Consider the following 25,988-nt stretch of genomic DNA (forward strand, 5'->3'; position numbering starts at 1 on the left):
GATTTGCATATGTAAGGGTCAGACAAGAGTGCTGATGGTTTATAATTACAGACAAATCTAATAAAGAATCTTGAAAAGACTGCTCTTAATTTATTGTACATCCAACTGTCTAAACAAAACACAACAGCTAATCTCCCAATGGTTGAGATTGGTGGACTGAATCCAGACTTTACCACGCTGACTGCGGTGGCTCCAAAACCAGTTGAGGGTCAGCAGGATTGCTGGGATGGAATCTGATGGGGGATCCTCGGCTTGGTGTGAAACATCAGTCCGTCCCTGTGAAACTTATTTAGGCACTGTAAGCAGAAACTGTCTGTATTCCAACACACACATTGTTGGTACCAGAATCACAAGTGTGAGAAAAGAAGTCAAGCTCTGGGTGCAAGCCCACATCTCAGAGGATGCTCCTGTGTTCCTTCAGGTCAAGGAAGCAGCTACAACAATATGTGTTGAAGGTCAGCAGGCTCTTCTGAATTCAGTAAATATGAGGGGCAATGGTCAATTCTGCATGATAAATGTAATGTAATACAAGTCAATGTAATCTTTCTGGCATCTTTCTAGTGGAAGTCTGTTTACAGGATTCCCAATTAAATGACTGCATGTTAACAGCTGCCACGGACTTGTGTTGTGTTGTAGACGGGATTCTTTCATGGATTAGCTCAAGTCACTTAGCATTACCATCACACGGCATTATGAAAAACAAAAAAACTGAATGGTATGCTTTTTTATTGCCCAAAGTTCACACTTCAAATAAAATAAAAAATTAAAGTTTCTTTTTACTCCTCTTTTTGTTTAAGATCTTAATCTTGATGGACTTTGGATTAGTTTCAAAAGTAAGTTCATGTCCCTATCCTGTTCTTGCCTGGTGCGGTGTTGCACATGTGAATTAAAAAGCTTTATCGCATTAATCCCCTAGGAACTTGAGTGATGAAAATTATTTTTATCAGCTGGATTGAACCAGTATATTCTAGGGAGACTTGCAATTCACTCCTGGCACACAGCCTCACTAAGTGGCTATTAATTATTAAAAAGCTTTTTTGCTGCTAGTTTCAAAGTGGCTCAGTGAAAAGAAAAAGATAGATTTGGGGCTACTAATCTGGTGCCACAAGTACATGTTTAAAAATAAACAAGGAGAAAAATAAATGTATAATTTTTTTTTGAGAAAAGACTTCTCATTCTTATGTCCTGTTACTTCACAAGACAATTGTTTTTGGGGTACAGTACAAGGTACCAGAGTATAAGCTTTACTGGAAAAGATTACTCATGGTTTCTTTAGCTTTTCAAATGGATAATTGCTGGACAGTTGCCGAGAAGATCAATAATATTGATAAACCATTATCGTAATTTTTTAAGTATTAATATCTCACCTCTGAACCAGCTACAGGATTGTATGCCCAGACCCCCTTAAATCTAGCAAATTAAGTTTAATCACACATAAAAATAGTGCTTTGAATAGGAAAGCACATTTAAAATAAAACCAAATACAACAAAGTTCAATCCAGATGAACACTCAGCTCTTGCGACTGACGTCATAATTAAAAGTTAGACAGATTAGGATCTTGATAAGTATTATATACCTCTATCACATACAACATTTAAAATAGCTGCATTGGCAGAATACCCACATCAGTTTCGCAAAGGTGTGTAAGTACGGATATGAATGCCAACTTGCAATAGCAATGTGCGTCACAAACTAGTGTAAGTGGGTAAACGCAAGCAAGAACGGTCCGGCTATATCCAGACCATTGTCGCACCTCTTAATAACCACAGACCCCCACACACACATGATACTTAACCTGTAGCTTTTAGATATACTTCAGATTGGCAATATTCCCATTACTCATAGATAATTTCCATACAACATTTAGTATGAGGGTGAATGTTTAAGATTACTACTTGTGTCCACTGATATTCTGTGATGCCCCTTAGAGTACACAGATGAAATGAATAGACGACTGGACAGAAATAGGACCATTTAAAACCAAAGATCGCTCTCATAACGCATATTAAGGCTTTAATTATTAGATGTGGGGAAAAGCTAGATAATGCTTACATTTAGCCATACCACAGTGAATTAAGGCTCGGAGGTGTTCCATCCATTTATGATTGCAGTTAAACACGAACAAACTTTACATTCATTTGTCAATAGTCTGTTAAAGAAATAGCAAAAACCACCCCAAACAAAGCAAACCAAAAATTAACAGAAAATAAAAAGTTGTATCTGGACTTGCAAAAGTTTGAAATGTATGTGAACACCACAGAATCTCCCTGTGTGCGGTAAACGAATATGAAAGAAAAAAAAAGAGAAAAAAAAAAAAAAAGGTTCTCTCACAACGGAAATGATGCATTATATTTACAACTTAACCCCCCCCAAAAAAAGTAAAATCAATTCTAATAGATGCCGATATTTTAAAACCGGAAATCTGAAACCAGTCATTTGTTAACTGACACCCTCCACTAAAGCATATCAAATTAAAATACACACAAACTCTTTAAGATGTTTAGTGAAATATTTACTCAGAATAGTTTGCTCTAGTGCTAAACCAATAGGGTGTTCTTAGTCTTAGCATTACCAAAAAACTTTCTATACATTTTCTATTTGAACCCCATCATAAAAGCAGTTTAGTTGGATAATTAAAAAAAAAAAAATCACCTCACCTGATACTTAGTTATGTCTTTTAAACATAGATACATGTGTAATGATTATTCTGTCAACATCTGCATTTAAAAAAAAAAAAACTGTTCTAACTTGACCACAGACATTTCTCCCCTCAAACTTTTGAAGGTTTTTGGGCTTCAAATATGTAAGTGTCAGTTTGACATCTTCACAAATAAGCGCTTTATGCATTATTTTTTATGTGACACTGAGTTTCTGCCTTAATATTTCCTGTGTAAGAGACCAGAAGGCCTTGTAAATTGAACAAGCAAGAATCTTTAATTACTCCTCAAAAGGTTCGATTGCAGTTGCTGAAGGATGAAGTATTGCCACCATGAAAAGGACAGCTGAATCACTAGTGAATTCAGATTGAAAGGCATGAAACACTACTGTTGGTGCTTTCAAGACTGTAAAATAACATTGTTCAGAGCCTGAAAATGAAGCACCAATATAAAAGATGAGAGGGTTTGTTCTCACAGCCTAGCAATGCATCTGTGGCAGAGCGAACAGACCACAGACAAAACTGGATTCAGCCTGACCCGAATTGAAGGTGAAAAAGATTAAGACTGGTAATTCACAATCAATACTCATTATATTGGACAGTTCAACCACTTTCAAAAATGAAATAGACTTTCACAAGTTCGGCAAAGCTTTTTTGTTTAACTATACTTGCTCTAATGTAGCACGGTCCCACATGCCCTTAATTGCAAGTCATTCATTTAGCAGTATGGTAAATCTTTTAAGTTAATATATGCAGCTATTCTATAATGTACTCTGCAAAAAAATCACAGTGGTAGCACTGACACGGACACCGCATATGGAATACCTGTGATGTGAATTTCATAGCAAGAACCATAAAGTAATAAGTAGTAGCTCACATCAGTGACCAAAAGGTCATGTATCACAAATACTGAATTACACCAACGTTCGCTTAAAATGAGCTTCTGAATAATCCTAAAGTCTGTAATGGAATTCAGATCCAAAGAAGACATCTGTGTATCAGAATATATGTCCGCAAAGTGGACTACAATTCTGACAGGCAGATAAACGTCCTTGTGAAGCTCTACCAACAAGTATACCATACAGCTTTTTCCTCATCAAAAAGACACTATCTATTCCACTGCAAAGTATATCCAACCAATTTATTAGATCAACGAATAGAAATGATGCATTTAAACACCACCAAGGTACTTTTGAAGCCTTCTGATGTACTTCTAAGCTCAGCCTTCCAAGAGTTTCCAATGATTTTGCTGTGATGCGGTCACGTATATTTTTAAATCGTAAACAAGATTATGCACACGTCTCCTCAATATTTCTAAATGGCTTCACTTTGTCGAGTGTAAAGCACCAGTTAAAACCGACAGCACAACCTCCCTGCCTTCAGAAGCAGTTATATTTTCACTATACAAAGCCAACAAAAGCACTCTAATCTGTGCTCAGAATATAATTTTGCAAAACCTAAAGATTGTTGATTTTTAACTAACAATATGCAATTTGTACAGGTTTATATAAATTATGTCACAACAGTCCCCCAAACCATCAAAAAAAAAAAAAGTCCCCATTATATATGCCTCTTAACTACATATATTGTCTGTTTGTCTACTGTACCTTTCAATTCAATGTCTTAAATATATATATATTTTTTTATATTTCTTTTTCGACAAGGATAAGCCATCAGGATGTCACAAGCACTAATACAAAAATAAAATCCTGAAGAGGGGGGGGGGAACCAAAATCGTACAATTTAATGATCACACGGGCACTGATAGTTTTCAGTGGCTTTTGTACCAGTTACCAATATACATTTGAAATGTAGTGCTGATTCTATAGTGCTTGGAAAATCCGTAATAAATAGAGGCATTCTGCAGGTTAATTATATCTTCCGATGTCTGCTGACTCTGTACTGGAAAAGAAATAACAGGTTTCCCTTTTTTAAATGAAGCATCAAAGCCATTGGAGTTGAGCATCATGACATTTAACAATGCAGTATTTTCACAGATTGAGTGGCAAACGTTTCAGATCCAAAAGATCTGTAGTTCCAGTAAGCACTGACAAGAATACGCTGTTAGGATTAGTGTCGTAGTGCCACAACACTGGCTGCATTCTAAACAAACATTTACAACACAGTTAACAGTGAAGCCTATATAATCTCAGTGCAAGGAAGTCAAATCCAAATATGTCGGTTAAGCCTTTGGCTTTTAATGACCTGCTCTGTCAAGTCCACTCGTGTCGCAGCTGTGGCAGAGCACATGCACTATGGCTGTGAGGAGGGATGCACTGAATGCTGGGAAGGAGCTGCCTGGGACGATGGGGACTGGACCATGGGCTGCACTGGCGGGGGTGGGGGCGGCGCAGGCTGCACTCCGGACTGCGTGTTGGGAGAAGGGGGGGGTGTCGGACGTTTAAATTTATCAGGACTGTTGCTTCTTCTTGGAGAAGGTCTCTGCATATAAAAAGAGAGGAAAGGGGGTCATGAATAATGCAAACACACACCGACAGAACTTTCAATAAGTCACATTAGAGAATATTGAGGAACCATATAATAACCACCTCAGATTGTATTCATTCTAAATGGATTTATCAGATTATATGGTATTCCCAATGCTGTATGAAATCAAAAGCACTTTTTATACTCCTTAAACTGAAAGAAGCTGATTTGATTTAGAAAAAGCAAAGGTGGGACATATCCAATCCAACACTGAGCGGAGCAGAGGTTCAACACATGATTGTTTAAAAATATTTGTGCCGTATACATTGAACCATACATGGGAGGTTGGATTAAAGCATATTGTCAGAAATACTTTATTTTGCTTAATACTAAGTTTTCAAGTACCACAAATCGGATTGAAAGCACTCAGAACTTAAAAGGATAAAGGCACATGTCAGAAAAAATAGGGCATGCAAATCTCTGGAACATGGACTAGCTCCCATAGTAACCAGCTGAAAAACAAATTCTTTGCCCCTTTTGAAGAGTGATTAGAAGCCAAACTTAATGAGAACTAAAGAAAAAGGGCAAGCCTATAATTGAAAACTCAAGAGTAATCTCTCGAATACAAAATCTATAAACTAAAATGATTTCCAAATATTAAATAAACCCAGAAAGTCAGGTGATGTGTGTGAATGGGTGTAATACATATATTATGCAAATATATGATTTGAATATTTAAGCGACATGCAGCCTAGAGTTTCTATGAAATATTCACAGCAAGCAGACAAGCAATAGACCTGCACTGCTGGGGAAATTAGGTTAATTAACATGGGGAAAGCCATGATTGGAAACAACAAGATCTATTATGCAATGGCATTTTGAAATTGGTAACTCCCCTGTAAACTACAATTTCTCTAATATGATTTTATGGGCACTATAAGAAAGTACAGCTAATGCATGTAGTAATACATGTATTTTAATGGGGAAACCTTCTCAACTCAGCTGGTGAGAAACCATCAATGCCTTCTGGACACAAATAGAAATTACATCCTGCATAAGGAAGGGGATGACTATTATATATTCATAGGACCTTGCAAGTTAGCAACGGCAAATGGAATGAAGTGTACCACTTTGAGGAAACCTCCTCACAGTTTTCTTACGATAAAATAATAAAACGCAGTGTTTTTTGGCGAGAACACACAAGTTCTGTAAAGTACAAACGAGGCAAGTGTGAGGAAATATGAGAAACTGGGTCGCCATGATCCACATTCACAGAATAGGATCTCTAATACCAATCTAGTGTTTAATTAAACTACTTACCAAAATAATACTTCATTTTAAAATCTGGCCAACCATGACCAGGTTAAAATTCTGGAGCCAAGCATGGCACCCGACTCAATAAGAATATCAGTTCTCAAGCTTTAAAGCTAAGAAATTCACTCTGAACAAGGCTGTAGCTGAATGTTTCTGGACAACTTAAGAAATGCTGTAGTAAAGTAAATGAATAGCATGAAAAGTGCACAAAATAAAACTCCAGTCTTCCAAATCTAGAGCACAGACCAATACAATTCTGTAACGTATTACGGCACAAGTACTCACCGCAATACCGTGTGAAGAACCCACATGGACGTGAAGGCCCGGGGTGTTGTAGTAGGATATTCCAGCCCGTGTGAGTGATGCCGGTGGTGTGAATCCCACAGTGTGACTTGCATATGATAGACCTGCAGAAGACATGATAGTTAAAATGGCGAAACAAATACTTAAAATGGCAAGATGTTTAAGCAAAAGGCTATATTTAGGATCAGTATTAAGGATCTTCCCTCAAGTTTCTAAAAACTACAAAATGGTAAAAATAAATAACATTATACAGGTTAGTAGCATTTGAAAAAGACAGGGAAAGTATGCAATTATTTACAGCAGTATGAAAAGACCTGTCTAATTTTAATCTCCATTGTCTTATTTCCACAGCTTTCATGAATCCACAATACTAAATTACTTAACTAATGTTCTAATTCATCTCGATTGTATCATTCAATGTGAAAATACCAAGACCAAACATTTGCCACAGAGTAATTCACAACCTTGTTATCTCACACTATATACACGATCTTGTTCTCCCAGACCGTGTTTATCTCTGTAGGGAGGCATGCCTGCATAGCAGAGCTGAAGCAAAACAAAAGCCAAATGCCTCTCACAGGAGAGGAGTCAGATAACACTACTACAGCACTACAGAAACCTAATGAAAAACAAAACGTACTTAAGGTCCCTTCTCAGTAAAGACAAGTGTTTTTATTCCTGTAAAATACAGTTTCTCAAACCTGTCCTGGAGTATCACCTACCCTGCTGGTTTTTGTTCCAATCGAGCTCTCAATTACTTAATTGAACCCTTAATTGGTCTAATAATTTCCTAAATCAGAGCCTTTAAATTATTTTTAACTGTAGGGATTTTAAGTTAAGTATAAAATTATAGAAGGAAATTATCTTATTAAAGAACCAACTTTTTTCTTTTTTATCAGTTACACAATTTAAGGAGTCAAATGTAATCAAAGTACTTCAATTAAGGTTCAATTAAGTAATTGAGAGCTCGGATGGAACAAAAACCAGTAGGGCAGGTGGTACTCCAGGACAGGTTTGAGAACCACTGCTGTAATACACACACACCATCGTCCGGCATATCTCGTGTCTCTATTCCATGTTGTCCTACTGTTGTGGTCTACACTTTGGTTATTGAGAGGTTGAGCAAACATATGTTCACCAGTATCAATACAGTTTAAAATACATTTTACATTAGTACCAAGAACCCTACAGCATCCATGTGATTGGGTTTCAAATAACACTGCCTGTCCTGGTGACCCTTGGCAGACTGTATACTTACCACCTTTTCATTAAGTGTCTTGAGTTACCAAGTTTCTCGTAAGCAGAACCTTGAAGCACACAGATCATTCCTGTCGACTGCATATACTGCAGACAGCCTACCTTATTTGGGCACGGCTACTGCTGAGAATCTTATGCTTGCATACAAGATCTCCAGACATGATTCAATCTAATGCCCTACTGGCAGAAGCAATGAAAAATGTCTTATTTAATTTGCTGTTTAAGCAGTGGTGTTGTGCCTGACTGAGCCTGCATGACTCAACACTGCAACGCTCATATTCTGTTCAGGCTCACTGTGACTCAAGGTTATGAAGAACCCCCCCCCCCAACCTCTGATTACAGTAAGGTCTGTTCTAAGGCTGCTTCCCATTTCTTGTTTTGTATAGTTATGTTTGAGGCTTTATATAATTAGAAGGTACAGCAATTATGTTTCCAATGGCTGATCATTTACTTAATTCTTAATTAATGGGTAGAAATACAATGTCAAGGTGTTAACCTGTCTCATATTGTTTTAATATGTATTATGTGAAAAGGTTTGAGGAGCCAAGGAGCTGTTGCCAAGGCAAAGTTGGGTGGAGGAGGGATGCAAAGCAATGAGTGCTGGGAAAGTGTATTCACTGCCAGAAACTTATGCTTGGGAAGGCGAAAGTCACGTTGTCCTCCTCCCGAACTTCAGTTTAAAACTCCTTTTTATACATGCCAACTTTAAACATTTGATGAAGAGATTTATTTTTTTAAATGGCGAAGTAATATACTGACTAAACTTTGGAGTTGACCACTTTCTTTGCGTCAGGTGTCAGCACAATTTGTCTCCTCCCATTTGGCCGAATGCAGTACTTTGAATCATGAGAAAACATTTAGTCTGACAGAAAAAGTAACCTCAGTGATTTTTTGGGCTGAATTCTTTATATAATCAAACCAGCAAGGAAAAAGGTGAATTATTTACTTGTTGCACAGCTGAAAGAGAAAGACTGAGGGAGGAAAACATTGGGCAATTTTCCAAAAAGTAGCTTCTGAGAAATTCTAGTTAAGAACAGCGATTTTGAGCTCTGGTAATATTGAACCAAAAAAGGATATCACTTTTTTTGTGAATATAGAAGACTCAAAGGTGGTCTTTATGGAGGCTTGTGTCTGTACACAATATACTAAAATGCTACCAATCAGGTGCATTGATTTTCAGAAGATAAGGAAACCACCCTGAATGCACTTATACATACCTGGTGAGATTGGCCTACTTGAACTCGGAGATGGTGTATAAGGTATTGGACTTGACACTGTGCGGGGACGAAGTCCTTGTGCAGACATCTCATTAAAATACCTGCAGCAAGAAGAGGAACGTCAGCTTTATTTATGCACATGAAATACAGTTCATTATCGGAAAGCAAGAGAAAATGCCTACACTCTCTCCTTGCCCTAATCTAAACCAAAGATATGATGCTTGTGGATGCAGAGGTAAGCAAGAAAGGGAAATACGGGGAAAAGTGAAAAATGATTGAGCTTTCAAGTCAGATATGACAATAACATGATATGGCAAGCGTGAATGATTAAAAAATGTCTAAGAACAAAACAAAATACCCGGGAGTAAATTTCAGTGACTTTTTTTTTTCTTCCAACACTGCTTAGTTTACACTGAGCAGCACAAGCTTTGGTGGTTTAACTGGAAAGGATTGAAGCAGGTGCCATTTAAGAGAGTTATACTCCCACAGGTTTGTGATTGTGTCTTTAGAAACAGGTGTTAATAGACGAGAAAAGGTGCAGACTGCAGAAAAAACATCAGTAACAAAAATATAAATAACAGAAATTTTGCATTAAATACATTTTTCAGAAGATTTTTCATGAAAAGGTTTGTGGCCTTCGTGAAGAGCACTTGACACAACAATTCACTTAAACATTAAACAAATGTTCCATAGAATTGTTTTTGGCGGATAAAACTGCATATCAAAAGCCAATCAGAATTACGACACGTCAGTTCTTTGGAAGGAAAAGGCCTATTGTTCAACAATTGTAAAATTAATTTTCACTTGAAGTCCATAAATCAAAAAAAGCACTTGACAGTCATGGGTTCAAATGATGATAGGAAAACAGGGAAGAAAATGTTTATATGGGAAGGTGGGAACAGTAAGTGTCAGAAAGTTCTTTTTTTGAGATTGATGATGTCACCACCAAGTCATTCAATTCATTTAAAATAAAGTGATCTGATTTTGATGTCTTGGGTTCCGTTTGCATTAGTACTCAATAATGGACACACAACTTTTTACATAAGGTTTCCCAATGCAAGAAGATATAGAACAATAAAATACAAATATGTGATTTGGCATTACCTTTCATCATCCATTTCCAGGCTGGACTCGCTCTCGGAAAGCTGTCGACAGAGGGCCTCTCTGCGCTCCATCTCTCTCTGCAGCTTCCTCTGCAGACGGATGTTCTCCTCTCGCATGTGCCGTTCCTCCTCTATGTACTGGGCCATTTTTTCAGTGTCTAAAACAATGATTTTACTGCATGTTAGAAACTGCAGACAGGAGGCCTTATGACCATGACTTCCAACTGCAGGCCATTGCATTTAGGTTCAGGTTTTTGAAAGATAAAAAAAAACTCGTATAAATTCACATAAACTGGGGGAAAATGCTACATTGCTATATGCCCTTCTACTTTTTTTAATATACCCTTCACTTGTATTTCACATGAAGTATAATGGGAACTCTTTGTATTGCTTTAATTTATCTTTTAAAATACAAGCTTATTGCTTTTCCAGTAGGATTTTCCATATCAAATTACTGTTCACACAAAGGATTATTTTAAGATATTGCTCTCCATAATTTAGTGAAGCAAGGTTTGAACAACAGATCAAGGTAACTAATCTCTTCCTTCTAAAAAGAGAGAATATTTTTTAATTAAAGAAATAAGATTAATAGAGTTATTTTTTGTTTCTAGAAGTAAAAACAATGAACAGTTGTAATCATTGGACAATATTACATATTCAGGCACAGTATGTGCAATCCTAATTATCAAGGAGATTTCAACACTGTAGAATTTAGTGCCTCAGTTATCACTTAAGGACCAACAAAAGAATAAACGGCAATAAAGACCCACTCATTTTATCCGACACTACTTCACAATATAACCGTCTTCCTAACTGCAGAACTATGCTAAGCACAGTAATCCACGAGAAGGGAGATTTTGCTGGCAGGACAAAAAGTTAAACAAACGTACACTTCACTTCTATAGGCTGGAATAGACTTTAAACATTTAAGCCTGTAATCTATAAGGAAGACTGCTAAATACTACTTAAACAAGAAAAATGTACTTGCTTTTCAAATATCTACAACCCCACCCGAAAGAGATTGTCTTCCTACAGAAAGTGACAGACATGTCCCAACCCCTCAGAACCATGTTGGAAAGTTTGATCTGATTCCAGGCTCAGATATGGTCTGCCTTTAAATCAATGCAAACCAGAAATCTTTTTTCCCCACAGAAAATACCCTGACCATTGATATAAATTACAAACGGCCACAAATAATGTATCATTGCAAAAACTTAACTTTAATTATATATCAAGTTTTACTAATAACTTGCACTATACACATCTCACCCAGTGAAATGCCTGGCAATTCGACACGAATTCCAGTGCCTGGGTACTAGTCATGCTTACGAAGGCCTTGTGAAAAAACAGATTTGTATCTCTAAAAGAAAACAAAATATCCTTTGTCCAGACATTAAGGCATTTAAAATCAACATACTTGAAAAGATGTATTCACTCTGAACAGTGAATAATTCAGAAATGACTACACATTATATATATATAAATAATAGTACAAGGTAACTTGAGTTTATTTTGGCCTAGATTCGCTTGAGTGACAGAATCCTACAATACAAAAGAGCTGCAACTGTAGTCAGTTTTAACACTATAAATTGCATCTAATTTACAATGTTTTGAAAGGTATACAAGTCCTAGAGTTCCCTCTTGTGGCTTTAAGGCAGTGTTGCAACGTTAGAGGCTTCAGAACAGATCATTCAAATGTCAGAGGGGGACTAGATGCACGAGATACTATCTACCAGAATAAATCCAGCTTCTTCCATCTTTCTTCTGCCAGTGATTTACATATATGAATTATATTGCTTTGCATCATCTCCTGTCAGATTACATTTTCAGCTATTTAGGATTGCCCAAAAACTTTGATTTCATTTCATTTTCGAAAATCTAATAAAAAGCATGCATGACATTGAACACAGCATTGCACTGGATGCATTATAAGAACAAGGTACAGAATTAAAGTGTAATATGGAAAATTTGGCAAATAACACAAACCAAAGACAAAATAAAATAATAAAAACATTCAAAACATAAAATAAAATTGATAAGTTAAAAATAAACTAATTGGTTTCCTTCCAATTAAAAGATGTTCACGTACGTTGTAATTGAGCCGTTCGGAGTTGTTTCTTTAGCCTTTCCACTTCATTTTTCAAAAACCTGATGTGTCGCATCATGTTCTCGGGTGAGTCAATCTCCATGGATATGTCTCTGGGTGACGGGGGGGCCGACACGGGCTGATCTAGTTTCTCCTGCAGGATTCTGGATTTCCAGATAAATGCAAACAAGATACTCATGTAATCTATTTGTAAAGAATAATCCATGTTATAGGGAGTAATTATTTACACGGCTGCAAGGAGACAAAAGGAGACCTATACACAAACATAGACACACTCAAACAAATACCAAGCCAACTTAAACATGTAACGGATATCTAATGACAGGTCAGAAAAGTGATTAATATCTGTGACTATAACTCTACTTCCTTCAAAACGATGCTGGATACATTATTATAATAAAAGAGAATGAAAAAACGAGAGGAAACTGGCACACAATTTCTCTGCAGCCATACTGAGAGCAGCACAATATACTTAATTGATGGAAACTGACCTTTTCTCTGCTTCCAGCTTGTCCATCCGTTTCCAGAGGCGATTGACTAGTGCTTCCTGTTCCTGTTCTAATGTGTTTTCAAGGTCAATCTTTTCACGTCGTAGCTAGAAAATCAAACGATGCCAAGTCTTTAATGATATTTAGGAGTCTCCTCCACCAGACAGGAAATTACAATCGTGCATTATAAACGAAGCAGTTATTGAAATGACTAAAAAGTTAAGGAAATTGGAATGAAAGGGAAAAACTATTCTGAGATCAAATGCATTGTTTTTAAAGGATAAACCTTAAGATAAGGGTTTTTGATAATAGGGAAAAGCAAACACACTTTACATGCAAACGCTATTTTGCTAAAGTAATATTTAACACTTTTTGTTGCAACCGATTTGCTTGGAGATCAAGAGTTTTTGGGGGAACTGCATAAGAGATGATCACAATTCATAATATGATGAACTGCAATATACTCTTTTGTTAGTTATACACCCTTAGGTGTTCATTAAAATAAATTGTATTCATATAATGCTGTTAGGAATTACAAATATCAAATTACACTTGAATTGATGTGTACAGCATAACATGTATTAACAAAAGGAAAGGTTTACTTATTTCAAGTAACAGAATAATGTATACTAAGTTCTCAGCTTAAAAAACTAATTAAAGATGCAGAAGCTTGTGAAGGCATTATGGGTATTCTTGACTAAAAACTGAATTAGTTCATGCACAAGGTGTAACATTGTTTGAGTTCTGCAGCGTCAGCACATACTACACAGACATGCACAAACACACACACAAATCTGAATATCCACTGAAGAATAATTGATACCGTCAAAAATACCTGCTCCAGAGTCAGCTGTTTCGAGATAGTGTCATTCTCCAGTTTTTTTATTTTCTTCATTAATTTGTTCACTTGGAACTCCTGTTCCTGCTCTAAATGCTGTTCGAGTTCGGCTTTCTCATGTTGTAACTATGGAGGAGGAAAGAAAAAGACCATCCAGAAAATTAAAACATCAGCTTTCCCTTGAGCTAGGCTTTCTTTGAAGCATGTTGTCTACTTGCACTGATGCATTATATCATAGATCTTTATAAGTTGCTTACATGATTCTACTTTCAAATATTCGTGAATTGTCCAACCCCCTCCAGGGCATACCCTGTGGGAGTGTTTATTAATATTGATAATATTTCAATACAATGTGTGAAATACAGTTCTATAACTCATGCTAACAAACAAAATACATTCCCATACACTCCTCTACATTTAAATTCAGAGTAGGGAGCGATGCACTCTCTTATTCCTTACTCCAATACAACATATTATAAACTAAGGAAGTGGTCACTCCATCAACAGGAATATAGGATCAGAGCGCTGAGCTCAATAATGACTTTGCATGTCTTATGCATCTTGGAACATGGGAAGCAATTTTATTTAAACAATGTTAAAAGACACAATGTTTGTACAATATGTTTTGTCATATTATAAACTGTTTTGAGTCCCTTATGAAATATCAGTTATTCTGCCAACGGACCTTTTACCCTTGCAGTCCTGCTCACTGCTCAGTTAATCTTTTGCACAGAAATTAACTAGACTTTGTAATACACAGTCACTACTTTTTTCACCCACACACGAACTATAAGGAATAAAATGTGTTAATTTGATATAGACAGGATTCCATTTGTACATATACAGACAATAAATTGGTATGCAAAGTCTTTTCAATACACAATACATGGTCATGGAACAATACAATTACTAACAGTACCTAAAAGGAGAATTTTCAGCAACATTCTCTTTTGAACAAGAACAAAAGAAAAAGGAATGTGTTCAACAAGCACAATGAACAAAAAAAAAACAGCAATGCATTTGAAAGAGAACAGCTTTTTCTTGTTGTTTATTATTTATCTTTTTTTGCATGCCATCATTCTCATTCTAGAATTTGTATGTTCTTGAAAGTCACTTTTGAAAGAATAGCTTTCATTATGATGTTCTTAGTCCCTCTGCCACCTTGTGTATGTGCGGACTATAACCCCAGTGACTTGTAGTCAGAAATATTATAATGGTTCTGATTAATCTTAAAAAGCAAGATGCTCTTGTAGGGGAGGTGGTTAAATTTCCATGCAAATCCTACTTGTATTCATTGTAAACAATCTATAAAAGATTTGAAATTATGAATGCAGTTCTCTGAAGTATACCAACAAAGATTTCAGCATCATCATATTTCAACCAGCCGGGAGATTCTCGAGTTTATGTGATGCATGCATGACGCGTTCTGTACTTTGAGGAAGGGCACTTTTCGATAGCCTCCAAAATGTTGGGTTCAGAAAAAAATGTTAATATAAAAACAAATAAGTGGCCACATAGAAGAGGTTCAAAGGTAACTATGAGGTGTGGCCACATTTCTGAAAAACATTGCCAGACCAGCAGCACCACATGCACAGATCATAAAGGTGCCGAGCACGTTACAATCAGCAGCATCATGGTAGCTGTAACAAATCTGTATATCTGTGTGTAACACACTGGTAAGTCTGCATGACACACTGGCTGCCAAGTATACACCCTAACACGTACTTAGCACGAATACTCAATCTGTCTTTAATAAATCTCAGGTTTATCTAAGATCCATCAATAAACTAAACTGTCATCTACTGATTGAAGAACTCTACTATCAGTACAAAGGCACAGCAAGCAGGAGATTTTCCATCATACATATTAATCAATGGGAAACTTTGCATTATCTTAGATCCTTGTACACCATACTTTTGCTTTGTACAGTATGTTAACAGCTACAGTGCAGTTCTCACTTCTACAGCATGCACACTGTTGCACTGAAGAGTACAATGTCAGGTACCTCATTTTAGCAGTTACACACTTGTAAATTGGTTCACTGAACCTCTCATATGACAGTTACTTCTCCATGGACTATGTGCAAGAGAAGACTCCTGGTTGTTTATCATTTGGACACCTCTGACAACCTTGTAAATTGGATGCCATGTTTAGCTCATTTGTATTTATTGCTTTTGAGCTTCTCTGCTATAAAACATTCAGTTCCTGATATGCGATCTACAGATTCCAGGGCTGATGGGATAGATCTGAACAATGTGCAGTGTAGGGCCAAGGTTAAACATCTGACTCACAGCTCCGTCTCCTGCACCATCGTGTTCTTTTGAGTGACCCCTTCCTGATGTACTGCTCACTTTGCTGTACATAGACTAGACATTGATCATCTGTAATTTATGCATTTCATTATTTTAGCCAATAAGACAGACAATGAAACCAATTCCAAGAGAGCTCTAGCTTCACTATAAACATACAGCAACTCTGGACAGGGACCCATTTTAGGTCAGAAGAGAGGAGATTTGACACGTGTGGTCCCATGAGCAGGTACTTACTTGCATAAGTTTTCGGGAGAGTTCGTTCGTAAGAAATTCTTCTTCTTTCTCATAGTTGACAGCGAGGGTTTCCTTTTCTTTCTGCAGCGCCTGGATTTTCTTGAACAAGGTGTTGCTGATGAACTCCTCTTCTTGTTCTGCCCTGGCTTGCTGTGAATGAAAAACAAACATGTTAAACTAATAAACATCACAGAATTGCATACATCCATTTGTTTTAATGATTCATCCAACAATGCAAGGTCACATTTCAATGGACAATTTTATTATATATATATATATATATATATATAAAATAAGATTATGCCTTAATAAGGTACTTTTCATTGTCCCCCCCAGTTTAATCTATACATAGTTCTCCACACTCAGAATAGGAGCACCTCTTTAAAAATTACAAGACAATTATATTGTCTACTGAAAATTACCATAATCAATGGCTTTTAACTAAATCAAATTTAAAGATGGCAATTACATAAGCCAATTCCATTCAATTCCAAGAACCTAATCCCTCCAGCACTGTATTCTGACAATATAGATTTTGTGTTTTTGTTTCAAAATAAATTAATTAAAATTTGAAATTGAGCAAAAGTGGACATGCATTTCCCCCCCTAAATTACTAGCAACTAGGTCTAGTTAAAATAGTGAGAATTTATCTCCTAGGCATTTTCATGATGCTACTCACTCACTTGCTGCCTGCTAAAAACACTGACCTATATGCTTTACTCCAAGGACCAAACAAGTAATAAGTATCCGGTCAAGAGCTCTTGCATAGGATTACTTAAGGTAAAATTATGTATTGCTCCTTCCATCTTACTACATTATGGTTAGTTATCAACATTTGCTCTTGGTTAAAATGTGCTTTCTGCAGACCGTTCACTAACAATCGATGTCACAGACCACTCCTGCCCTGTGAGCCACAGAAAAAATACATTTTTGAACAGATGGTTGCAAATAAAAAAACAGGTTTGCAGGGTTTCTTTTTTAAACTTGTTTTTAAACTTTAAAGAGGAAATAGCCTACAAAGATCTCTTAAAAGATAGGTAACCAGGATTTGTTTTTTAAAGTCTAGACACTTAATAACTAAAGGAGAATTTAAAAAAATCTCTCAACATATATATCGATCAGTACGATACTATCTTAAAATGTTATTGTTGGCTTAAGTTGGGGTTCAGGTTGTGGTTAGGGTTTAATATTTAGGAAATCTATTCATATAGTGTCAAGTCTCAGTCTGGCACCCTTAATACAGCTCGGGATAAAGTTTCCAAATATAGTTTAGGCGTTAAGAGAGATATCTACATTACAAGACATACAAAAAACAATAGAAGTTGAATGCGACCCACGAAGACAGCTGCACATATAACAGGAGAGATTACACTGTTAGGTAGGCAAGCAAGATGCACATCACGTACACGTGTATCATCTACAAATTAATATAAATATAAAAATGAACATAAACAGGAAGAGAAAAAATAAATTTAAAAAATCACCATGCTCTAAACTCATTAAACAGGGTGGGTGGTGGGTTTGATCAAACAGCACGAGGCTAGGGGCCACCTCAGGGTGATTAGATGCCTGAAGTGGATATATCTATCCATCCATCCATCCATCCATCCACCCACCCACCCACGGTCACGTTCTATGACACCAGCAGTGATTTCAGGAATAGACTCCAAAATGACAGGTACATGTTAACATGTATCAATTAAAACCATCTTAGAGAAAGCCAAGTATTTGAAAAAGTATCTAATCATACTCATAGTATCAAGGATCCTAACCAGCAAAGGCATTGGATATTATATTGTTAGGTGTATATAACCACTTTAAAAGTAAAGGGTAAAGACAGGAAATCTTAGTGCTTGACATAAGGTGCGTCTATTCCAATTCCAATTCAACTCTGGGAGAGTATCCAATTATTTTCCTCCAGCAATTTCACAATACTGAATCAATCTTCAATCAAAAACAGGTTTTAAGCTGCATTATGTTTATTTTGATTACCTGCAGAAAGAGCGAGTCCATTGTTTTTAGTTTTTCCCTGAGGTGCACACAATTCAACGAGACCGTTCTGATCTTGCAGCCAAATGGTGTGCACCATCAAATATCTAATACAACATGCTAGCACAAGTAGTAACTTAATGCACATTATATCAAGTTAAAACATAACACTGCAGGACACTGACAGTAATAAGGCCAAAGCTCCTAGATGACTAAGCATTGATAAAGATTACATACAATGTCCCTAAACTGCCCAAGATAACATACAAACATGTCAATTACATCACTTGAAGGTAAATCTTACAAGCATATGTGGGTATGTATTACGATATTTTTGCACTAATGCCACAATATAAAAGTCACATGAGGGAATCAACAAATGTCATCCAGCAAATTAATATAACAAGGAGATCCATTCATTATCCATATCCAGTTTCCACATAGCTACATCAAATATAATAAGAGAGATTCTGTCAAATTGTTTTAGATAAGTCTTGCAATACCAAGTGTATGCCTAGATAGGCTTCACAACAGCAATCAATAATAAAAAAAAAAAGTTAAGTCAGAGACAGGATATGTTGCAACTTTGTGTTTACTCGAAATATAGCTTACTGAGCGAGTTTCTTTGCATATTATGTGTGAAATCTCTGGTCTTATCGGGACCATAAAACAATGGTGTCAGTGCATTTCCTGATACCAAATGTTCTATATTAGATTTACATAATAAAAAAGCATTGCTACTATAACTAGAACCCTAATCATATCAGTGCATTTCCATTATAGTAGGGAAAGATGATCATACCAAGACCATCTATTAATTACACTGTTTTACTTTAGATAGGGTTGTGTGCATGAGTAATCAAATCTTCAAGTAGACACTCTTTTAATTACCTTAAAGGCATTTGATTTGCTTACAAGTAATGACAAGACTTCAGTCTATGTCACTGAAACACACATCTACCAAATCAACCTGCATCAAGTACAAACTAGATTTAGCTATTCAAAAATATAGATTTAAGTCTCTGACGTTACGCGGAGCACCCAGCTGTCAAACAAATACGAGTCTTGAAACAACGTGCATTTTCAGTCTCCACCCAAACATGGCCCTTAAAAATGACAACACAAGCACCTGGCTTGGCTTCAAACTCATTCTCCCTATTCTCAAGTATAAAGGTTTATACGTCAGAAGAAGAATTGTATGCATGTATATTATATAGTAATATACATATATATATACACACACACACACACATATACACATTTTACATAGATTAAATACTACTGTGGGGTTCTCTGAATCTGCATGACACAACCAGCAACCATTTTGCTTGGACTTGCCACTCAAAAACAGCACCTTGCTACACTCCCACCTCCACTGTGTCACCTCCATGCATGCCATTTAAAAATAATTACCGTAAACTATTCATTTAAACAATTACTATAATCCCGGCGACGGTTGCCCTTGTCGTGGACGCTGTACAGACCTGCAATAGGCTGCACACCCCCTACACAAGGCCCAGATTTGAAGGACTCGGACTTCTCCTCAATTTTAGCAAAATGCACATATATATTTCATTAAAACACCCCCTCCATCTTCTAACATCGACACATTATTGCAATTACAATTCCTCCGATGCGTGTCGTCATCAAAGCATCCCAATATTGAGATCGTGCATTTCATAATATCGATGATAATAATAATAATAATAATAATAATAATAATAATAATAATAATAATAATAAACCTCATCCCCTTGATACAATGCACATCTGAATTGAGTGACATATTTTTGCTATAAAAACTTCAGTTACTTCAGTCGACACGTCCCCGTTAAGCGTATTATTTTTAAGTTTATTGATCATATTTTTGGTCTCGTTTGGTCGTGCAAAGCTTAAATCCGCGCTGAAGGTCGGATCTGCGGGTTAAATCCTTATCACTGCTGGATTAATAACACAAACCCGTCATGTTAAGTGTACATGTTTACATCACGACACACAGACCTGGCCTCGGCAGCGGCAGTAAACCGTGCGTGAGTGTCGTGCTGGGCTCGGACGGGGCCTAATGGGACACGCTGGTGCGCTACGGGTGCTCTCTCTAAACACAACGGAAAGCATTGCAAACACATCCCTGTTACTGTAAAATGCGGAGATTCAATGGCCCCACCACGGTCTCAGTACCCCGTAAGTCAGCCTATGTGCTCCGGTTAGGCCACAACCGTGCCCCTGATCCCCCTCATCCCCCTCCACACAGCTACTCACAATGGTGACGCTGGCTTTGCGCAGATCCCGGTTCTCCTCCTGCAGCGCCTTGCACTTCAGCTTGTACGTCTCCAGCTCGATCTTCAGCACCTTGTTCTCCTGCTGCAGCGAGGCCAGCCGGTTCGTCAGCTCCTCCAGGCGGAACGGGGAGATGACGATGCCCGGCTTGCTGGCCGAGGAGGCCGCCGACGACGAGGAGGAGGAGGTCGGCGGGGCGGCCACACTGCTGCCCGCTCCGTCGGTGTCGCTCTCGCTTGCGCTGTCCGCCATGTTCGCCGAGCGAGTGTGTGTGCAAGGAAGGGGCAGCAGCGCTTCAAACTGGGCGGAGAGGGGGGAGAAACCTGGACCGGCGCGACCCCTCTTGCTTAGCATTAAAACTACAGCGCACGTCCAGGAGGTGCGACACCAAGTGCAAGAGAAGAGATATTTCAGCTCAAGTGAGGGGCACCTCCCTGTGATGATGATGATCCTAATAATAATAATTAGAATGCACAGTATGTGAAAACACTTTGTCGGCATCTGAATACTTTTTTTGCATTATGTATTACTGGATATCTTATTTGTATGTAGAATGCAGGTTAATATCAGTGATTTGTAATCAAATTAGTAATAGTGTAATTTAGGAGTATTATGCATCAATAATAGTGTGGGCACTAAGGAGGAATTGATCCCCCTATGCTATGCTCTCTTTTCCTGACCCAGATTCACCCGAGTGAGATAGCAGACGGTTGCTGACACTCTGGTGGGTGTGATGCATCACAGAGCGCATGCCAATGGCCGCTCGCTGGTGGCACCAGTGTGGTGGTGACGTGATGTCAACTCTGGCTTTCCCAGGCCAGGAGGGTGCCCAATGTGCACCGGACACTATTCGTTGATGTGCAGATCTAACCTGGTTTCACGTTCAGCCCAACTGTTGAGGTGATACTCGACTGCTTTACCCACACCTTCCCCCTCCGGCGCACCCTCACCCTCGGGTATGCCCACTGTCTCCCGAGGCCCCCAGGTGACCTATGACACTGCCCCACACCCTCTGGTGCCCTGTCTATTGGTGTCACACTCTAAGGTCACTGCTGCCGCCAGGCCGCTCAGGGACTCCCATTCCACAGCCTCCCCATCACCTGCGCCACAGCCTTAAGGACTCCAGTAGTGTCTGGCCCACCCGTACACCCTTCAGTTAACACAATTGGCACACAATCATGACTCCTGTGTGCTCCAAAGTATAGCACCCACGTCTGTTAATAAATAAATAATAATAATAACAGACAGCTACTCCCTACAATTTCAAGCCTGCTGCCCCCCCATTTTCAGGGGTGTGGCATGGACACAAGTGACAGACGCCTTACAGCAAGAGGCACTTTGGATAGAGATCTCAGCACTGCTCCACAAGCATGCCATCCACAAAGTGCCCCCTCTGGCACAGCATGAGGGATTCTATTACCTGGTGACCAAGAAAGAACACAGTTTCCACCCCACCTTGGATCTAAGACCTAAACTGCCACCTCAAGGTGTTGCGCTTCAAGTTGCTCCTACAGCTCTCCATCCCTCAGGCCCACCGACCGGGGTCGATTGGTTCACCATGGTGGACTTGAAGGATGTATATTATTGTCTGCATCGTGCCAGCTCACAGAACTTCCTACACTTTGCCTCAGAGGGCAAACTCAGACATGCTGGAAGGCGTTCTGATGATGGTGGAGTTCTGTGAATCTCACAAAGGCATTAATACTCATCTTCCTATACTGCGATGAGCACTCCCCCAACTCCCAATAGGTACCATGCAAAGATCTTAGTTGGATCTTTGCTTATATTCAGCATCTAATGGAACAGGTGCACTCACAGTGAAATGTGGAAGGCGTTTCACCCACACACACTGCCCTTCACTAATTACACCCCATGGTGTGTCACAATTACAATAATCACTACAGTATACTGAATGTAGTACCATGTATGTATTGAGATCCCAGTTAACCTGAAATATTGTATTACAAGGGGAAAAAAAAGAAACCTGTTGGCATCTGCAGATTTATACTATTCAACATGAGAAAGTGTATGTGTTGTGTACAGTAGAAAAGCCCCTGCAAAACAACAACTACTATTCAAATTCCTGAATAGTGGTCTCCCAAAATTAAGAAAGTCTGTGATTGTTGATGAAATCAGTACTTGCTGCTGTTTTACCAGATGTTACATCCACCTCCAGCTGAGAGAGTTCTTGGCTACTGAGGACTGTAGGGGATTTTGTCTCCATCTCAACCCACATGACATTTTGGTTCGATGAAGCATCAAAACACCCAGAAAGGAAAAGCAGAAATTGCAGTATTGACAATGTGAAATTAGGCAGGAAAGACTTGCAACACTTGTGTATTTAAAGACTTGGATGTGTGCCTTCCTATTACTGTCTTTTTGAAAACAAAGTGTTGTGGGTTAGCTGTTATGCAACACTGAGCTTAAGAATTTACACCCAGCTCCCCCCTCATTTATACAGAGGATGTATTAACCGTGTATCAGCTGGGGCCTGCTGTGTGACCTCAAATATTTGCATACATGTTATTTTCATTTGTGACTTCTACTAAACTAAACTCAACTAAAACTAAAATACTAAAGGAGTGTGTTTTGCGATTGGTATTCTAGATCATTATTTCTTTTTACGATTCTTATTGCTATCTTGAAGGTGTACAATAAAGTTTTATATGTTGTATTTGTTCATGGGCTTACACAATACATATAGTCTGCCATTTCCTATACCAAATATCAATATGTACCTATATCAAAGAGTGTACATGAAACATACTCTGGAAAAACAAACTTTTTTTAGTTTTAGTTTTTTTATTCATTTGACTTTATTCCTGATTTATTTAAAAATTGTGACTGGTATTACATTTGATCATTAATGAATACAACGTGATTATGCTGTCATGTGGTTTTAATGACAAATACAAAAATAGGAGTAATAACGATGAATGCTATGGATGAAGTTCAACAGCTCAAAGTCCTAAATGTATAACAGTGTCACTGTGCTATTTCTAGATACAATTCTCTAGAGGAACTGCATTTGGCGGACTTTTTAAAACCATCTTTTGGCAAGATAATAAAAGCAGGGTACATATTCATTTGACAGAAATTTCAAGTAAGAATATATATTTTTAGAATGAAATTTACGAAAATGACCTCCCCTGTGAATTTTAATAGTACATTATTTCAGATTCTGCAGCAGGGGTGTAAGTAATTAGAAGGTAAATGAAAAAAAAGAACGAAAACAAACTCAACAAACAAACAAAAAAACACGGACTTGTGGCATCTATTCCGTAAGGTCTGTATTATCCATATTAGAGAAAATCGCCAGTGCCACATAGTTCAGTGTTACAGAACTCCGTCTCCGTAAAAAAAATGCAAATTGTTGGATTAGTTTAAAAGTTACAATGTCTTGTATTCATGGTTTCATTCGTAAACTCCTCCTGCAGTGTAATTCTGTACCATTCTGTATAATGGCCTTCCATAGTTGTAAACAAACAAGTAAAACAACTGTCTGCTGTATAGCATTCCCCATGCTAAAGACCTCTCCATCCTCCAGTTGTTTGTTTGTTTGTTTGTTTTGTCTATTTACAAGTTTAGAGGATACAGAGCAGGACCCTACAGAGGCTTGAATTACTAAAAAACATGATGTACTGTATGTCTCCTGCATGCTTTCAGTACATTGGATCCTCCTTTTATCAGCCTATATGTAAGAGGGGTATTTCTTCAAAACTAATGAGAAAAACCTAAATGTAATGAAACATTTTTGTGAAGTAACTAATATACTATCAAAAACAGCGCTAGATACTTCATATACAGGTTCTCAAGTCTAAAAAGAACACACACTTTCAGAGTTTGAACACAATTTATTTTATGCTTAAATAATCAGCTAGATCATCCAGTGTTTGTTTTTTTCCATACATGTTATTAGAGCTAATATCAATGAATGCGTCAGGTGTTCTCATATGAATAGATTCAACAAAAGGAAATATCTCACCAAAACCCAAATAAAAATGCCCTTTTTTTTAACCACAGCAGCCTTAAAAACCTATTGATACACTGCTAGAATGATTACAGATGATTGGCTTACAGAAAGACTTCTACATCTTATAGCCAATGCACACGATACAGTTATAATTTTACAGCGTGCCAGTCTACTAGCATATACATTCGGATCATTTCTTTCTTGTAGTGTTCGAGCCTATGTCTGCAGAAGCAGGCCATCAGTTTAATATTTGCAAGCAGTAACCCTTCTATAAGCAGGAAAATGAAGTGCCCCCCCCCCACCCTTGTTTTGCATGTTGGATGTCTGAAGGATATTTCTTTAAAAAACTGGCAATAGTGACAAATATTAGGGCTATGTGTATACACAGATAAAAGTTTTGTTATTCGTAATATAGTGTTTGCAAACTTAGAAAAATTGTAATTAAAATAAGGTGAATCGCATGCATCAAAATATTAGTACTCTGAAGAAATGTTTTCACAGAACTACAGATATTCCCATTTTGAGAATTCTTGAAAGTCGCAGTAGATTTTAAAGAAGCTTCCGCTGTTAAAATCAAGCTAGCTTTTTTTTTTTCATTTACAAACATTATACCTGCTAATAATTATACAAGAAATCTGTGAAGTTACACTCAAACCTTCCTTTAAAAGTGGAACCATTTTATCATCATCATTCAATTCCAATGCACCTGTAAAGTTTTTAAGTCAGTGCCTTCACAATATGTAAGCTACTTATTTTAGAATTTATACAGTGTAATTTATATACAGCAAAATCACTGGTAATCTTGTTACAAAGAAACAAAATAGCATTTTACACCCTGACATTATGGGTCCAAGAAAAATATAAGGCGAGTGTAGAAGGTGATTCAAAAGTGTTCCTCTGTTTTCACCCTTCGATTTTCTCTTGTGCCATCTTTGGTCACAGTAAATATTTTCCTTGTTGTTGTTGTGGTTGTTGTTGTGGTTGTTATTTCCATTTTGTGATGACACCGCTCAACTTGAGAAGTCTTATTGACACCATGGCACATCATGTCATTAATTAGAACGCTCCGGGTCATTGAAAGAAAGTGAGTTTTCATGCTCATGCTAAATCAAAAAGTCCTCTTGCGTAAAACCATGCGTTAATGTGGAAGCTGCAGACACACTTTTTATTTGCTGATTTTGGAGATGGTCAGCTCTGAGTTCCAGTCATCCCTCCCCAGGATACTAATAAAAAAGGTTTGCACACCTGCGCAGGGACAACAGAAATAAAATATTAAAACCAGACAGCCTTTTGCCAAGTAAATAATTCCAATACACAACCGGATCGTTCTATTGACCTACTTTCTCATTACTGTATGAGTAAAACAGTAAGACACATTGCAGTCAGTCCTTGATATAACTTAATGTCAATTTATTACATTCTATAGCAGACCAAATTTGACTTCCCGCAGTACTTATATATTACATTATCTCCAATGAGTTCATATTATTAT

The 25,988-nt window shown here is 37.6% G+C and overlaps 2 protein-coding genes across 35 annotated transcripts in view; both read right to left on the minus strand.

Annotated features, from left to right (window-relative positions):
- Positions 1-1,988: 1,988 nt before the first annotated feature.
- On the minus strand, positions 1,989-20,856 carry ccdc6b (coiled-coil domain containing 6b). Its single transcript, XM_066692719.1, has 9 exons — positions 20,506-20,856; positions 16,258-16,407; positions 13,709-13,837; positions 12,877-12,980; positions 12,368-12,528; positions 10,280-10,436; positions 9,176-9,276; positions 6,684-6,805; positions 1,989-5,099 (listed from the first exon to the last, which is right to left on the minus strand). The coding sequence occupies exons 1-9, from the start codon at positions 20,773-20,775 to the stop codon at positions 4,911-4,913; spliced, it is 1,383 nt and encodes a 460-aa protein (XP_066548816.1). The 5' UTR covers positions 20,776-20,856; the 3' UTR covers positions 1,989-4,910.
- A 3,501-nt stretch (positions 20,857-24,357) lies between these two features.
- Positions 24,358-25,988, minus strand: part of ank3b (ankyrin 3b) — a 172,567-nt gene continuing 170,936 nt past the window's right edge. For all 34 annotated transcript variants that reach the window (XM_066693735.1, XM_066693731.1, XM_066693726.1 and 31 more), the window contains one exon: positions 24,358-25,741. The gene's annotated coding sequence lies outside the window, so the exon portion shown is untranslated. The remainder of the gene's footprint in view (positions 25,742-25,988) is intronic.

The sequence above is a fragment of the Amia ocellicauda genome, chromosome 20 (genome assembly GCF_036373705.1).
Source record: "Amia ocellicauda isolate fAmiCal2 chromosome 20, fAmiCal2.hap1, whole genome shotgun sequence".
NCBI lineage: Eukaryota > Metazoa > Chordata > Actinopteri > Amiiformes > Amiidae > Amia > Amia ocellicauda.

What these genes read in the sequence shown, in the direction of transcription:
- ccdc6b (XM_066692719.1), bottom strand. Translation starts at nt 20,775, where the DNA reads ATGGCGGACAGCGCAAGCGAGAGCGACACCGACGGAGCGGGCAGCAGT. An exon ending in AACAGCTGACTCTGGAGCAG is followed by an intron (nt 12,981 to 13,708) that starts GTATTTTTGACG and finishes TTGATTTTCTAG; the next exon opens with CTACGACGTGAAAAGATTGA. An exon ending in AAGTAGGCCAATCTCACCAG is followed by an intron (nt 6,806 to 9,175) that starts GTATGTATAAGT and finishes TGTCTTCTGCAG; the next exon opens with GTCTATCATATGCAAGTCAC.